General features: G+C 34.5%; 3 protein-coding genes across 4 annotated transcripts; 1 reads left to right on the forward strand and 2 right to left on the reverse strand.

Moving 5' to 3' along the window:
* Positions 1 to 18: 18 nt before the first annotated feature.
* Positions 19 to 2,316, forward strand: LOC130656402 (nuclear factor NF-kappa-B p100 subunit-like). The gene is made up of 4 exons (XM_057459249.1): positions 19 to 472; positions 743 to 848; positions 996 to 1,307; positions 1,420 to 2,316. The coding sequence occupies exons 1-4, from the start codon at positions 126 to 128 to the stop codon at positions 1,696 to 1,698; spliced, it is 1,044 nt and encodes a 347-aa protein (XP_057315232.1). The 5' UTR covers positions 19 to 125; the 3' UTR covers positions 1,699 to 2,316.
* Positions 2,317 to 5,816: 3,500 nt separating this feature from the next.
* LOC130657838 (tigger transposable element-derived protein 6-like) lies at positions 5,817 to 7,136 on the reverse strand. The gene is made up of 3 exons (XM_057460834.1): positions 7,108 to 7,136; positions 6,924 to 6,992; positions 5,817 to 6,660 (listed from the first exon to the last, which is right to left on the reverse strand). Exons 1-3 carry the CDS (start codon positions 7,134 to 7,136, stop codon positions 5,817 to 5,819), a joined length of 942 nt encoding a protein of 313 aa, XP_057316817.1.
* Positions 7,137 to 11,409: 4,273 nt separating this feature from the next.
* On the reverse strand, positions 11,410 to 15,971 carry LOC130657150 (uncharacterized). 2 transcript variants are annotated; one of them, XM_057460114.1, is made up of 2 exons: positions 15,863 to 15,971; positions 11,410 to 12,700 (listed from the first exon to the last, which is right to left on the reverse strand). In XM_057460114.1, the coding sequence occupies exon 2, from the start codon at positions 12,678 to 12,680 to the stop codon at positions 11,559 to 11,561; it is 1,122 nt and encodes a 373-aa protein (XP_057316097.1). In that variant the 5' UTR covers positions 12,681 to 12,700; positions 15,863 to 15,971; the 3' UTR covers positions 11,410 to 11,558. The 2 variants fall into 2 exon arrangements, with proteins under 2 accessions (XP_057316097.1, XP_057316098.1); XM_057460115.1 differs by lacking the exon at positions 15,863 to 15,971 and adding an exon at positions 13,591 to 13,844.
* Positions 15,972 to 16,296: the final 325 nt, after the last annotated feature.

The raw sequence follows: 16,296 nt of genomic DNA on the forward strand, positions 1-16,296 counted from the left end.
TTTTTGTAAGAATTTCCCTCGGCAGTATATAAACGTTTACTTTGCTGGTCGTTTTTCTTCAGTCGTGTATATTTCGTATAGAAGCCCTGCAAATCAGTTGTGGTTTTTTTATATTTACACTAAAAATGGATGTATGCAACAATGGAAATAATGGTGAACTGACTTCACTCTCAAAATATAGAGAAAATGGTACAAATGTTGACTCAGGTTATGGTGACAGTTTTTGCAGTACTGCGGATGCAAGCGAATTTCAGGTTAAAGAAAGTCCAATTCAAGAATGTACTCCTGATGAAGAAGAATTGGGAAATGTCACAGAATTTGAAACTGAGTTTAACAATCTTAATTTGAATGATAAAAATGAGCTTACAGACGAAACTCAAGTAGCATCGCCACCCCAGAAAAACGATAGAGAACTCAGACAACTTATGGACTACATAGTAAAAGCCTTTACTCCAGACGAAGACAACGACACGTAGGTTATTTATGTGTTTGAGAGATATGTAATTTTATGGTTCTAAGGAGAGAAGGAAAGTTATTTCTTTGTGAGAATTATAAAAATTTAATCCCACAACGCACTTTGTTGTATGGTTGGTTCGTCAAGTTGCAGGAATTTCCCTAGCTTGAGGAAGTTTTTGAGTATAGCACTGATAATTTTTACAGTACTTTCCCTGGCATGTTAGTCATTCTTCATTATTTAACATTAATATAGTAATGAAATATTAAATTTATTTTATCTATTTAGGTACCTGACAATACTTCTTGCAAAAAATGAGAAAAATCAAGTTGCACAACTGATAGAAATTTGCCCTAAATCTACATACCTTGACATACAAAACAAATTTGGGCAGGTATGTTTCTTCTTTTCTTAATTACTGTAAGGCTAGGTTTGCAAACTTTTCTTCCCTTAGGTAAAACTATACCACATTTTAACTATGAGACCATAAGCATTCATTACATATGAATTCTTTATTTCAAAATTGTTTTTATTTTTTTAGGCTGCTATTCATGTTGCTACGTACTTAAATGCTGCTCCGATTGTGTACCTTCTAATTTTAAAAGGTGCAAGAATTGACCTAGTTGATAATGGTGGTAAAAATGTATTTCATATTTGTGCTGAACGTGGACATAAAGAATCGTTAACTGCAATATTAGAGGCTGGCAATAAAACAAACCAACTCAACGAAATGAAGCAATTAATAAATGAAAGAGACTATTCTGGATTTTCACCATTTTACCTAGCAGTTTCGAAGAAACAAGAAGCTTTGTGTGGATTACTAAAAAAGTTAAATGTCGATGTCAATTTATGTGTAAGTACATTTACATATTTAAATACGTTTTAAATTGCCATTGAAATATTTTACGGTGTATGTTTTGCCAAATTTTATTATTACTTATAATATGTTTACATCTAATTTGTAGGATATCAAAAATGGCAATTCACCTTTACATGAAGCAGTAATTCCACAATCGAGTGATCCTGTATTTGTACGTTTTTTATTAAATGACTGTGACGTTGATGTCAATTATCAAAACAATGCTGGTATAACTCCACTTCATGTTGCTGCTGCAAAGGGAGATAAAGCAATATGTTCTGTGCTGTTGATGTATGGTGCAGATGTAAATCTGCAAGACATCAATAAGCACATCCCTGTGCATTATGCTAATGATAATGAAATTATCAAGTATTTGCAGTCGTAAAGTTGCTGACATGCAAGAAAGTGGTTGCTGGAGATTTTAAAAAAATCAGTGGCAAAGAAGTGGTACCAATTCAACATATTGAGTTAAGTTTTCTGCAGTAAAGAATGCCCTTTAAAGGTGTAATACATGTTGCAAGCTTGAAGTAAATCATAGAAGTGATGGCAGTATTAGTATTTTGATTTCTAATGTTGATATGAACAAGCTTGGCATAACCCACAAAAACAGTTACTAGCATGCTTCCATTTTTGTGAAGCCTGAAATAATTTTATTGTTTTTTATTGTATATATTATCTCTACATAACACAAATCTTTAGAGAAGAAGAAAATTGTTATTGAAATTGTTTGTTAACTGGTGTGAGTCTTTCCGTTTTAATGTTTAAAGTGTGTAAAAGTAAAAAAAATTCAGTAGAATCTTAGAGATATTTATATCTCCATTGTAGAATGCACAACTTGTGGTTGTAAGTTCTGTTAAAGTTTTTTTATCGTGACATTCTTTGTTTTGCTGATTCATTCTAGTAGGCGTATAGCAATTAGTCAAAATAAATTAGCATAAATTTTATTGTATTGTGTAATGAACCAATCATCTTATAAAGATTTAAGAAAGTACCTTGACGTCAATAGATGATTAAATTTCATATTGCTAAACCATAATGGCTACCGATTAGTCGATTTGAAATTCCCTATGTTTTTACGTGTTGGGAACCTGAACTGTTAGTTTCAGTTTCCTATTTAGTAGGTAATATTTGTGACAGCGCATTAATCTTTCAGCTTGTGTAAAAAATTTTTCTTGCGTAAAAAAAATACTATTAATTAAATTTATGTGTTTGATGTATAGCGATGGTATGTAATTGTCAGCAACAAGGATAAAACAATAGATAATCGTTCCAGGGCTCTGCTACCGGGAGCAAGGTTGTCACGTCTTTTCCAGTCGGTAAAATAGTTGTCACCAGGGACTCTTCGTCAAGTCCTTAGTTTTCCATTTTTGAAAATGTCGTCCGATATCCAAAAAGAGACATGTCCTGGGATCGAGGTTGAGTCCGCATATATAATATGTACTATATGTATAGAAGCGTTCTGTTTTGACACAACTTAAAATACCGTCCCAAGGATTTGCCGGTCAATAGACAGATTATTGCGTTCGCATTTGGGATGGTCATCTATTCACGTGCCTGGCATAACAATGGACTAATGTACATAACGAACGCTGCAAAATAGGCTAGGCCCAACGATTGATAAACGCTATTTAATATTAAAAATTGAAGGTGTGACAGGCTCGACTGCGGACAAATGCAAAGTTTCTGGGGTTGGAGGAAAGAAATAAAGAATAAAGATAGCAAATGTAACAGTTGACAACGTACGCTGTTTAAAATCGGAAGATAATCTGTTTATATTCAAACTGAGGATATGATGATAAAATACCAGTAAACAATACCAGCGTAGATGATATAATTGCAGATTATCTTCTTTTCTCAATATTGATGAGCAATCTGTGGAATAAACCGAAAGAAAAGAGCGTTTTAGATTATATGTTACGTTTATGTTTTATGGCGCACTTCGAGGACCGAGCGGCCTTTATAAGCCAACTCGGGCCGTCTCTTTTTTGAACTTCGCGAAACAGATGAGCAGCACAAAAAATATTTAAAAAAATTTCACATTTCCATATCTATGAATACGTACAAAATCATGTAGAGTGAGTCAAGGTACAGATGATGGAGAAGAAGAAGTTCGCCAGAAGTATGTAACACCCTCAAAATACCTCACGATAAGGATAAGAATGAGAAGGAGGAGGATTCATCGAACTTCTAAAAGGTTTCGACCGACTACCCTTGAAGAAACTTCAGCAGATTGGGAATTACCCCTAGAGCTACAGAATTTCGTTTATGGGAGCAGACTGGTTGAAAAAGAAATGGAAAAGCTCGTGGCAATACCGCTGCCACCTTGCCAATATGAATCAGTCGGTTAGGCTGGACCCATCCATGCGGTCATATGTCGAGTCCTTTTAAAACCTTACCAAATCACAGGTTAGCTTGGTAAAATGTGGAAAGACATTCAATTATACATTCAAGATGAAAATATCCAGGAAATAATCTTATGCACGAACGCCGCCTGTCAATATTGCCAGCGATATTTGATTTCAAAACGCCGAAAGGGCAAATTAAAGACCACTCGTAATTCATCGATGATGAGAGAAACCTATTGTTTGTTGATTTATTTCAAAAGGTATTGACAGCACCCAGTAAGGCACAAGAATCTACCGACAAACTGTTTTCCCGTCAAGCACCGTAATGAAAACCATATCCGGCTGTTTTAATCAGGATCCTCCGTGGAATCGACTCGAACCTTGTCACCATGTTCCATAAACATACATTGGAAAAAGATATAAGAAAGTTTGCTCTAATTTCTCCTAAAACCTTGTGTGTACATAAACTTCAACATATCTACCCCTGCTTATTAAAACTGTTTCAAAGGCTAGCGAAAATTAAGGACCAACCAGGAAATTCTGAGAATAGTAAAGGGTTTAGAGCAACACATAAAGCCAAACTTTTTAAGCTGAAAGTACCCACACTAATTCCAATGTCAGTGCAGGAAAAATTCTATTCCACCGTATTTGCGCGGCCTAAAAAAGAATTAGAAAGATTCTAGCCAAAAATCAAAAATGTAGTGGACCTTTTTCCATAAGGAGACTTCGTGGTAAAGATAGACCTGAAATAAGCCTATTGGCATATTCCAATTCATTTGTCATCCCAAAAACCTAATGTTTTATTGGAGACAGAAGCTTTACATAAATGTTGGTGTTAGCATTTGCGGTGGATATGGGCCCCAGAATTTTCACGGAACTAATAAAAGTTCCCCTAACCATTTTGCGGCGGTTAATGACCATAATTATTGCTTACCTAGACGATCTATTGTTGAAAGCACAGACAAGGGAGGAAGCAATTCAGGACTGGGACTCAGTGATTTTTCTTTTCATTAACTAGGCTTCACAATAAATTGGAAGAAATCTGTACTCAATTCATGGAATATCGAGGCATGAGAATAAACAGCTAAAAAAAAAGACTTAGAAACTATACAGTCTTCTTCAGTTGAAGATGCTAAGTTTTTATCACGTCCTGCTGGATGTACCTTAGTTGCAAAGGTGCTACAGCTGGTTACGTGACACACAATTTCCTTATTAGGCTGCCGAAATTTCGCACTGGAAGTGTTTCCCAGGCTAAGACTTGCAGTTACTAGACCAATATTCACATACCCTCCTATTTTTCGGTTTTATAAACCCACACTGCGCAGTTACTTCTACTCTTCAGACTAGGCTGAAGACAGTGCGTACTGATGTCTCCATTTTTTTTTTTGGGGGGGGGGGGGGGGGGGTGCTATACTCTATCAGCTGTATCTTCTAATGCTTTTTAATATGGTGGTGCTACAGTTGTTTTGAAACGTGGCATGAAAGTAGTCAAATAAATTTGATAATTATTCGTTGATTTGACGTCATATACAACGATATCCATATGCTGCAGCTTTGTCTTCCCAAGACAAACTTCTTCTGTTAGATGAAGATGATGACGAAACAGATGAAGTTAACATTATGTATTAAATTCGAAAAATAGATATTGTGTTTAAAATTGCATTATTTATTTATCCCCCTCCCTTTATTTACCCCCTCCCCCCCTTCTATTAGGCCCCCGTATAAAACATCCAGAATTAAATAATCATAAAGGGTTAAAAAAAGGAATTATGGTAATTGAATCAGTTAGTCCAAATACGCAGAAACATTTATTGAGGGATGTGTCTGGGGATACAGTCGACGCTCGTTATCTCGAACTCCCAAGGGACCGAAAGAAAAGTTCGAGATAGCGAGCGTTCGAGATAGCGCAGGTTCGACATAACGAGCGTATTTCATGAAAAGTTCGAGATAACGAGTTTTTCGAATTTTTTTGAAATTTTCAGAAAAGGGCAAGGGTCAGAAGTTCGGTCATAAGTATCTGTGGGCAAACTTTTAAAATTAAAATTCACCTGAATTAAGGGTACTTGAAGGAACTGTTTGGTCAAGAAAGGGAAATGGATAATAAAGAAAACAGCATTTTGCGTACATGTATACTTATTGTTGATTACAATTACATACATTATTTTTGATCGAAAAAGCTCAAAATACTAGTTTGCTTCTTGTTTTTCATTTCACTTTTAAGAAACAAATCTTCAAAGCGAAGCAGGAGGCGTTGCATGTCATTTCCATCATCAGTGAATAGACAAGCATTTTGTAAAGTCTCCACTGCAGTGTTTATTTCTGATTTTGTTGACTTGCTCACTGGCTCATCAAACACCTCGATGACATCGGCATTTTCATCATGCTCTTCGTCATTCTCATCTGTACTTGGCCGTACCGACTCAAGGATTTCTTCATCAGTCACGGGATTTTCGATTGTGGTCAAATCTTGGTCAATATCGACAACATCACGGGCCGAGAGATCAGCAGGAATAATGGTATCGTCAATGGCACGCAGTTGTGTGAGATCTTTCTCCAGTTGTTTAAATGGATCATCAATATCATCAGTTGCATTCTGTTGAGCTTTCTTGGAAATCTTTGATTTCTTGAAGCAATTTACGATGGTTTCTTTCTTCACTTTGTCCCACGACGAAACAAGTATTTGAAGAGCACGCAGAATTGAAACTTTTGGAAGATCTTTGCCTTTTTCTAGGTTTTGAATCATCATGTTGACCAATTTTTGGCGATAAAGAGACTTAAGACATCTTATGACACCTTGGTCCATCGGTTGTGACACAGAAGTTGTATTTGGAGGTAAGAAAATCAATTTAATGTTGGACAGTCCACCGACATCAGGGTGAGCGGGACAATTATCGATGATCAAGACTATCTTTCGACCTTCTTTTAGAAACATTGCATTGATTTCTCGCACCCACTCTTCAAAAAGAGAGCTGTCCATCCAACTCTTCTTCTGCGCTCTGTACCTTCAGGGTAGGGATGTTACATTTTTGAAGCACCTTGGTTTCTTCGATTTACCAATCACAAACATTGGTAGTTTATCTCCGACAGCATTGGCAGCTGCAAGCCCGGTTATTCGGACTTTGCTATTTTTACCCCCAGAGCATTTTTCGGATTTGTAGTGATACGTTTTATTTGGCAAGCATTGGTAGAAGAGACCGAATTCGTCGGCATTGTAAATATCTTCTAGTTTGTAGTTATTAATAATGTTGGTAAAGTGGTTTCAAACCAAGATGCTATCATATCAGGATGAACAGAATTGCTTTCACCAACGACCGTCTTGAACGTTACATTGTGCCTGAAATAGAAAATAAAACAAATACCGACTTGTGTAAAAGATTTATTGTTAACCTGTTCGTGCATTTTTTCGAATACGAATGTTCGAATTTTAATTCGAATGTTTTTAAAAATACTTGTGTGAACACCCTGTGAACATTATCATTATTACTTGTGCATGGCAACAAGGAAAAGCAAACCAGGAGAAAAAGGAGAAGATGGATCTTGCAAAAATGATAATTGATCAAAATTTAATCAATGTTGTAATGATAAAAGAATTTGAATTGGCTTCACATGTTAAGGGGTTCCACGTTTATAAAGCATTGTGGACTCCAAAAAATGGGGAGACTTTACAATGCGAAGGAGAGCCTAATAATCCCGTTGACAAATATGCTGTGTGTGTCAAGAAAGAAAACAAGATAGTTGGACATTTACCACTTGGAAAATCTGGAAAATTTGCTAAAACAATATTTTATTTCCTCAGAGCTGATGAATTAAGCTCGTGCAAAGTAACTGTGACTGGAAAACCAGTTAATTTGGGAAATGGTGAAGGCATGCAAGTGCCATGCAATTTGACATTTATTGGAACGGAAAAGTGCATCGAGATACTCAAGAAACATATTTAGTTTATGTTAGTCTTTTTAAGATTTTAATATCAAAATAAAACCAATTCGAAAAAAAGAGATTTAATATTCTTACCTTTTTTCCATTTACCAAGCCAACCGTCTGAAGCTTTGAAATCTTCTACTCCAAGCTCCTGTGCATAGCTTTTAGCTTTCTCCTCTAGTATAGTCCCATCGATTGGTATGTTTTTGCTTCGTTGTGAAACAAACCATTTGAACACGACAAGATCTACTTCTGAGAATTTTCCATCTCTGATCTTTATTTTCTTGCTCGAAGATTTTTCGAGAGCAGAAAAAAGTTTTTCCTGATTGGCTAGCCAAGTTGATATCGTGTTTTTAGGCACCCCGTACTTTTTAGCGATATCTTTATTTGGAATACCTTTTTCCAATTCTTTTAATGCTTGGCATTTTTCTGCCAAAGTTTTTACAACGAGCTTTCTTTTCGGTGGCATTCTGACAAAGGAAATCACAAAAAAAACATTGCAAAATCTACCTGTTTTACAATGGAATGTCTTCTTTTTATTACAAAATTTTGTGACTTTAAAACAAGCAGTGCAAGGTCTTCTTTTTTCAAAATTCCTCTTCAAGAGTTCGAGATAACGAGCGTAAATCAGTCCAAGGGACTGAGACAAAAGTTCGAGATAGTGAAAGTTCGAGATAACGGAGGTTCGAGATACCGAACGTTTTTTTGCCTACTATTGCTTACAGAACTCAAGGGACCGAAGAAAAAGTTCGAGATAGAGAAAGTTCGAGATAACGGAGGTTCGAGATAATGAGCGTCGACTGTAGTTTTGAAGAAAAGTAGAGAAAAATTCCGAGTAGGGCTATAAATGTCGCTCAGACTACGGAGTGCGCCATGTGATCTTAAAAGATTACGTAACATAGTATTTACGAATTTTTTAAGCTTTCTCGAAGCGTAGCGTGACCAACCCTGCATTACATTATTTTGTGACATACTATTGTCACTTGTCTTAGGATCGTATAGAGGATCACAACAGGGACAGTTTATAAACACAACAGTTTTGACAGCTTTATTCGTATTAAATTAATATTCCTGATGAGCGTTTTGTTAAAAGTTGATTCTGAAAAATACTATGCTCGTGGAGACATGGGGTATTCAGAACTTGCCATTTTTTTGGACAGAGCTTTATTTTAATAACCTGATTCTGAAAATATAATTTTTTCCTAAAAATTAAGTCGTTGTGGAGATATAGCAATTTGGAAAAAGTGTAATTTACAGACCGGTATTTTACTGACAAGAAATTAAAACATGAATCACTCAAAAACTACATTCTTATATTCTGTCAATTTGATGAATGTACTTTATATAATCTATATACAATGCGAAAAACATTGTGCCATGGAATTATCAGGACCGGAATATTAACAAAAATTGAATTTGTGGGGTTTTTTTGCTAAAATACTGCCATTATGGAAAAAATAGATATGTCTCTATGGAAAAATGTGAAGTGTTGCAGAAAAGCAGAGTTGGAATCAGGTATAAAATAAAGGCATTTTTCCCTAACAATAGCCAAGTTTAACATAGCATGGGTTAGATTTATATGCTTAGATTCAGTATGGGGAATGCTGCGCTGCCTCTGAATTGTTAAAATTTCACCAAAAAAGACATTAGAGCTTTTTTGTGCTGGTGAAGTTCATTGTTCTCTAAAGAGTATTTTTTTGGCCATATATAGTCAATTAAATACCAATATAATCATCTGGAAGCTGGAGTAAACAATTTTTTAAAGGACAATTAACCTCGTTTCCAGCATCTCCTGCACTTTTTACATTGAGGCATCCTAAATTTATTTGCCAATTTATTTGGCATTATATACCGCGGGATAATAATTTTGACTTAATAAAACATTTAAAAATGCATCCATCATTCTGAAAAATACGTTATAAAGAAAGTGGAAAAGTTTCAAACTGAGATCACTTCGAGTTCTAAAAACCTTAACTATCACTGAATTTTTTTTAAGAAAAGAAAACAATTAGGGGCTATGACCTTTCCTTCTCGTAACTTGTAATAAATGATATAAACGGATTAACTTCCGTAACGAGCATTTCCGGTATAATTCGCCTAATGAGCCCTGGTTTTTCTTCTCCATTTCATTAGGCATTAACAAAACTTATACAATCACGGATGCTACAAAGAAACCAGTTTGAATTCTGGCATCTCAGATAATGAACTTAGACCTCACTTCGATTACATAGCCAACTATAAGACTGAATTACAAAAGTTAAAATTAAAAACCACCATTTTAGAATTTACTTTCGACTAAATACACACAAGATGTTATTTTCGTACTTCTTACTTGGTTCTATCAATATCGTTGCTTCTTTGAGTGGGATCAAATTCACAAGAGAGAAGGGTTTTTTTCGTTACAAGGGCCGTCTGTTATCGTATCGATTTACCAATTCTACGTTTGATGCCCGAAAATACAGTTACATACTTCAAGCTTGTCCCAGTGGGTTAAATGATTTTTACTGCAAATGCAAAGGTAAAGCTGGTTTCTGCGAAAATTTTAAGGCTTATAAAAATGAAACTTGTGACGTCACAGACAGAAATCACGTGTTATGTCCCATATACAGTTTCAGATATGGAGAACCATATACATTACGACTAAAGGCTTCTGCTGATGGACAAAACGTAACATTTATTGAGTATAAACAGAGCTCGTACACAATTAACGGCGGTGCACAGAGGTGGATTTGTGACGGATTTTCACTAAATGTACGTCTTAGTATTCTTGAACTTGATTCCGGTTTTTCAATTCATTTCAGTTGGGCAGATAAAATGCCAACAAAAGTTGTGGATGAGCAATCAGTTTCAATTAAATATAAAAAATCAAACGAAACTAATTTCTTTGAGACGTGCGGTCGATATATTTCAGGTGATACTACTGAAGTTAAAAGTTGCTATCTTGAAATTAAAAACGAGTGTACTTATTATACAATATGTGCTGAGGTGAAAAACTCAGAGTGTGAAGAATATCAAAATGGTAGCTACATTGAAACACAAACTTGCAAGACCGTATTCTTTGGTAAAAACTGTGAAAAACAACAACACACTGATCGCATTACACACACTAATCCCATTACACACACTGATCTTCTGCCAACTCTAAGAACAAAAATTGAGGATCAAAGCGCGGGAAAACTTAGCAAACTCGACATTGTTGCTATTGTTATGGGTGTTGTGTTTTTACTTGGTCTGATTCTAGCTGTTATTTTGTGGTTTAAGTGTAAAAACAGAGAAAGCGGAGATGAAAGTAATGCAGCAGTTATGAATGAAGAAGATTTATTCGATTTGACTGAAGAAATTAATGAGAGACATGAAAAGCATAAATTAAGAAATCCAGTCAGATATCATGATGTCACAGAAAGTAAAGAAGAAACAGAAGAAGAACAATATATCAGTTTGAAACAGACATAAAATATTAGCATTCAAAATCCCAACCTCGTTCCCAGATTGCACTTTAGTCGTGGAGACTAGGTTGGCCGTACAATATTTAAATGAAAAAAATGCGCCAGAGAGTGTCTTACACGTATATGTTAATCAACCTCGTTCCCGGGACACTTTCCTTTTCAACAACGACGCTTTTAGCCACAGTAGAAGGTGCTAGAATCGACCTTGTCCGTATTGGGATCTGTTCCAATATTCTTCAGTAAACCAATATTTAAACAATAAAACTCAAATTTTTTTGGATGCTTTTTAACTAGATCAGGTTACGAAAAAAACTTCTCAAATTCTTTTTTTACCAATATAGCGAACTTCACCGCCTATCAAGAGATAGTTAAAAAAAAGAAAAAATATTTTAACTTTGTAAAATCAATTACCAACGCCTCACAACAACAAAAAATACAAAAAATATCACAATAACAAATTAGTTAGTTTGTTTGTTTGTTTGTTTGTTTGTTTGTTTTTGTTTTTTTGTCTGTTTCATGATAAATGGTTAAAATGGCTACACTTTTGCTTCCTCTGATTCTTTTTTACTATTAATGTCTTCAGTTTTCCAGCATTTCTTTTTTAAGTGATAAAAGATAAATAAAATCAGCAAAAGAAGTATAACACACAAAACAATAAACGAGATGTTCAGCGTATCTCTCTTTGCAGAAGTAAATTTGCCTGTTATAACAGTCTGGGTACAAAGTTGCGTGTTTTCACGACAGTTACAATCTTTACATGTTTTCAGGTAAAAAGAGAACCCCTTTGAACCTGTCTGAAAAATGTTAAAATTATTTTTATTCGTTTTTCCTTCTAATAAAACTATCCCATTCTTATCCTTTAGTCGATATTCATAGGACGCATTTAAAATTTTTCCATTACGCCAAAATATGCTGACATGACCATTTCTTTGCATGCATTTTACATTATGCGGTTTTATGGCTTCGGATGGCGATTCTGTAAGACCGTATGATTTGATATCAATACACTTCAAATCTTCTTTACAAAGATCAACTTTTGTTTCTACACAGACAGTATACAGTTTGCACGGGTTTAATTTTAACTGACACTCCCAATCAGTTTTTCCTCTTTGTAACGGCGCTCCATTCAAACAATGATCAACGGTAACAAATTCTTTCTGACCAATCTCTTTGTGCATAACCTTAGATCTTAATTTTGATTGGTTGATAACAAATGATGTCAAATTATACCGATATGTCAATTTCCGATTCTTTCTATTAATGTGCATGACAGGACGGAAGGTTTCTATATCACAATGACATTTTTTCGGCATCATTTTAGGGCTTGTTATAAAACTTTCGCCTGTAGATCTTTTTCTTTTCAATCGAATCAAATAATTGCTACCAAAAGTTTTTAATGGGCACCAGAATTTTTTCTCTCTCAAAAAACACTGAACAAAGCTTTTTGCAATAAATCGGGTGTAACACGTGTAATCTTGACAAAACTCCAGCGTGTGGTTAAAATCCATGTATGACTCATTTATATAGGTTCTGTTGCTGTTGTAAGCGATGAATTTTTCGCCATAGGTGTATATACACATAGGGTCATTTTTGTTTTTCTTTATACCACTTGAAAAATCTATTAATGTCAGGATCAGTATACACCAAGTCAGAACCATTATTCTGTTTGTTTATATTCCTGAAAAAGATAGAATATATTAAAAAACTGAGCTTATTGCGAAAAAGGTGATGGTTAGGTGTGTCGTAGACGGTTTACGTCGTGCTGCAGTGAGAGAGTTCTAACTTTTGATAGCGCTTTCGTTTTTTCTTAAGAATATTAAGATTATTTAGACATGTCTGGTAAATCGTATAGCTACTAGTTTTTAGCCTGTTAGATAATCTAACGGAACGTCTGGCTAACTTTCCGCCGGCCTGAATAGGGTTCATAAGGTCCATATTTTCAAGAAATGATAAAGAGAACTTATATACATAAAAACACGATGTGAATAATGCAACTGTTTGGATGGCAAAAAAAAGGGTTAGTGCCGCTTTAAAATTCTGCAGAAGCGCATCTCACCACCGCATACAAACATAGTCTCTCTTCTATTCGCTGTATATATGTGTGGTTAATATTAACAAATACAGAAAATCCTCAAATTCCTTGCGCCATACTCTACAGATAGATAAACAGTGAAATAAAATAGATGCGGATAAAGTTTAAGGTTCCCTAAGTTGTCCGATCATACCATGACCCTTAAGAACACTTTAAATCAGAGTTTTATGACAACATTAAGACGTCATTTGGACAAACCAGTTTCAATTTTAGTTTAATATTACATGAAATATGAACGTTCTTATTTGGGGTAGTGCATGTTAGCTTGGCGATGTTCGTAACCACAGTTGAGAAAATAAAAAATAGAACGTAGATACGTATAGAGACAAGTCATAAAACCTGTAAATAATGTTAACAACTTTGTTTCCAGGGCGAATTGCCTGTCACCACCGATACGCTGCTGGATATATAAAAAGAATCCAACCTCGCCTGCAGGCCAATCGGTCCTAGGATGTAATGTCTTATGTTTTCAATACCTTTTAATTTTGTTTTGAAAGATACTCTCCTGACATCTTCCGACACAAATCCAATCAAAAATGCATCACCAAATACAACGACCCCTCTTTGAAATTAACCAGTCACTATTATAAATACATCGTCAGCAAATGGCCTCGTGTTATTAGTAAGAAGTCATTATGTCGTTAGTGCAACGTCGACATGTCGTAGCTATGACGTCATTCTATTTTGGTGGTGTTTGTTTAACTTCGAAATATTAATAGCATATATTATGTTTATTTTTTATTGTTTTGTAATCCAGCACCCTCGTTCCCAGATTGTTTCCTTTCTGACTACAGTTATACCAAAAGGCAAAAACCCTGAAAACGAGGGTGGCAATCCAGCTTTAATAAATAAAAAATATAAATATGAATATAAAAAAGCAAAACAGGGTACTGGGGACAAAGTTGTGTTTAAATATAATCAGTTATAATGCTGTCAAAAGAACATAATGGCGCGAGTCAGACAGTGAAGTGTTTTTGTTGATTTTATAACGTTCCACAAACATTTGTCTACATAAAAAATTCAATATTTCTTAAAATCAAGACGAAAAAATTATTTTGCTGTGCAAAACTTCACAGAAAAAAAGAGAGAATTTTCTAAATTTACGATTAGTATTTCTCTGTTTCAAAAACAAAAACAAAACAAAAATGAAAGAACATAGTTTTAAAACGTGGATGCAATTAGTGTCAAATATATATGCACATTTTTCAAGCAGGCAAAACCTCAATTTCTCACAAAAACTCAATTTAAATAAAAAATCTTCAATAAACTAAGTTAAAAGTGTACTTTTAAAACTAGACCCTCACCAGGCTATAATTAAAACGTGTTTAAAAAAAATAATATCTACATACGACTACTGGGTATGAAGTGGTTGTATTTGTGAGTGAAAGTTCTAGATTCCATGCAGTAAAAAAAAACATTAATGAGCTAGCTTTATTTAAAAATAGCGTTATAATGGAAGAAACAAAGTTTATGGATGTCTTATGTTAGTATTAAAAGAGGGTTCAACTTCCACAGTGATGTCACATTAGAATCTCAACGAAAGCTTAATCACCACTAAGTCAAAACCTTTTACGTTGGTGAATAACTAAATAGTAATTTTAAAACTTCAGGAATGGTACCACTTTTTAAATTGTTACCAAATAAAGCGGAAAATTCCGAATATAATATTGATTACGAGGTCTTTTTATTTATTTATCTATTTACTTTGCTCTAACTAAACGTGAATAACTCAATCCTTTTTTCTCAGGAATTTCTTGTCGTCCAAAACTAGACAAAAAAAGACGACCTGGGAATGAGTTTGGTATTTTTTCACATAAACAAAAGTTTTTCTTTTTTTCTTATTATTATTGCTATTATTGTTATTTCACCGTTAAAGAATTTATATTTTTTTTTTGCCAAAAATAAATACAAAACTAAACCTGATATAATGTAGAGACATGTATATCTAGAAATGTGTGATTGCATATACTTAGGGTCAGCAAGGAGGTTTAAGAAACCTCATTGGGTTTAGCTTTAGTAGTTAAAAAAAGGCAGAAGCAGGAAGATGTTAGCTTCATTAGCCGTAGCTACGTATTTTATCCCTTCATTTTATACTAAAAGTAACGAAATGAAATCCAAATACGTTTAAAAAGTTTTTCATCAATCTTTTTGTTTGTTAACCTATCGCACTTGAAAACTCCAACTTTGTTGATGAAATAGAATTGGAATTTATGCATTGGACTTAGACACTGGGCAACTCCTTCTCCCCTCTACCCAAACGTTTCTCGAAGTAAAGGGCGCACAAAATAACGCCAACCATGGAATAGAGCAAAAGAAAAATTGGATATCACGCCCTCAAATATGATCTTAAATTATTTGATTTAAGGCACTTTTTCATGCCAAAAATTATGCAGAAATAAACAAAAATATTTCGATATTTGCAAATAACTACAAACGTTTCAAATCTTAACAAAAAAAATAGGGGACAGGGGCCTAAGTGCCCTGGCATCGACGGCACCACAACCAACAATGAAATTTATAATTGCATTATTTTTGGATGATTTTATAAAATTTTTCGTCCTCGACCCTAACTGTGGCAGCCCCTAGTGTAGACACTACACTTTGCATTTTTGAAACGATTTTTGCTTTTTGAGTCCTGTGACACTGGGTTGACGTTTGGTTAACTTTTCCCTACCTGGTGCAAGTAACTTATGCGATAAAATTTACAAAATAAATAAATAAATAAATAAATAATAAATAAGAAAGTACCTTTAAAATTGATGCAACGTGTATTTCGTGTATCTTGTACACGTGCAGAATTGCTAGTTATATAGCCACGAGAAACAGTAGAGCGCGTGATGTATTGTTTTCCTACGTAAGCATTTTAATGAGGAAAGAATGACCATCCCATGTTTATTTGTTCTTTTCTTTATAGTTGTCATCAATTCTAAGAAAATTCAATTGTTTTAGAAATATTCTAAGGTGTTAGCAGACTTGATATTGCTGATAGCGCATAAACTTCGAACTTAGTCTACTCATAAAATGAGGACTAAAAAAAAAATAGATTTTTATTTTCTCGAAATGATAATTGCTAGATGTGTTTATTTTTTTATTTGGCAGCCTCAAATGTTCCTATATGTGTTCTTCCAAGAACGAGAAGGATATATAGTCAGATCTATGGATGATGACAGGGCCTGTAGCGT

This window comes from Hydractinia symbiolongicarpus, chromosome 9 (genome assembly GCF_029227915.1).
Source record: "Hydractinia symbiolongicarpus strain clone_291-10 chromosome 9, HSymV2.1, whole genome shotgun sequence".
NCBI classification, from domain to species: Eukaryota; Metazoa; Cnidaria; class Hydrozoa; order Anthoathecata; family Hydractiniidae; genus Hydractinia; species Hydractinia symbiolongicarpus.

What these genes read in the sequence shown, in the direction of transcription:
- LOC130656402 (XM_057459249.1), top strand. Translation starts at nt 126, where the DNA reads ATGGATGTATGCAACAATGGAAATAATGGTGAACTGACTTCACTCTCA. An exon ending in CCAGACGAAGACAACGACAC is followed by an intron (nt 473 to 742) that starts GTAGGTTATTTA and finishes TTATCTATTTAG; the next exon opens with GTACCTGACAATACTTCTTG. An exon ending in ATGTCGATGTCAATTTATGT is followed by an intron (nt 1,308 to 1,419) that starts GTAAGTACATTT and finishes TCTAATTTGTAG; the next exon opens with GATATCAAAAATGGCAATTC.
- LOC130657838 (XM_057460834.1), bottom strand. Translation starts at nt 7,136, where the DNA reads ATGATAATGTTCACAGGGTGTTCACACAA. An exon ending in TTCACAGGGTGTTCACACAA is followed by an intron (nt 6,993 to 7,107) that starts GTATTTTTAAAA and finishes TTTCTATTTCAG; the next exon opens with GCACAATGTAACGTTCAAGA. An exon ending in CCTGATATGATAGCATCTTG is followed by an intron (nt 6,661 to 6,923) that starts GTTTGAAACCAC and finishes CCTACCCTGAAG; the next exon opens with GTACAGAGCGCAGAAGAAGA.
- LOC130657150 (XM_057460114.1), bottom strand. Translation starts at nt 12,680, where the DNA reads ATGGTTCTGACTTGGTGTATACTGATCCTGACATTAATAGATTTTTCA.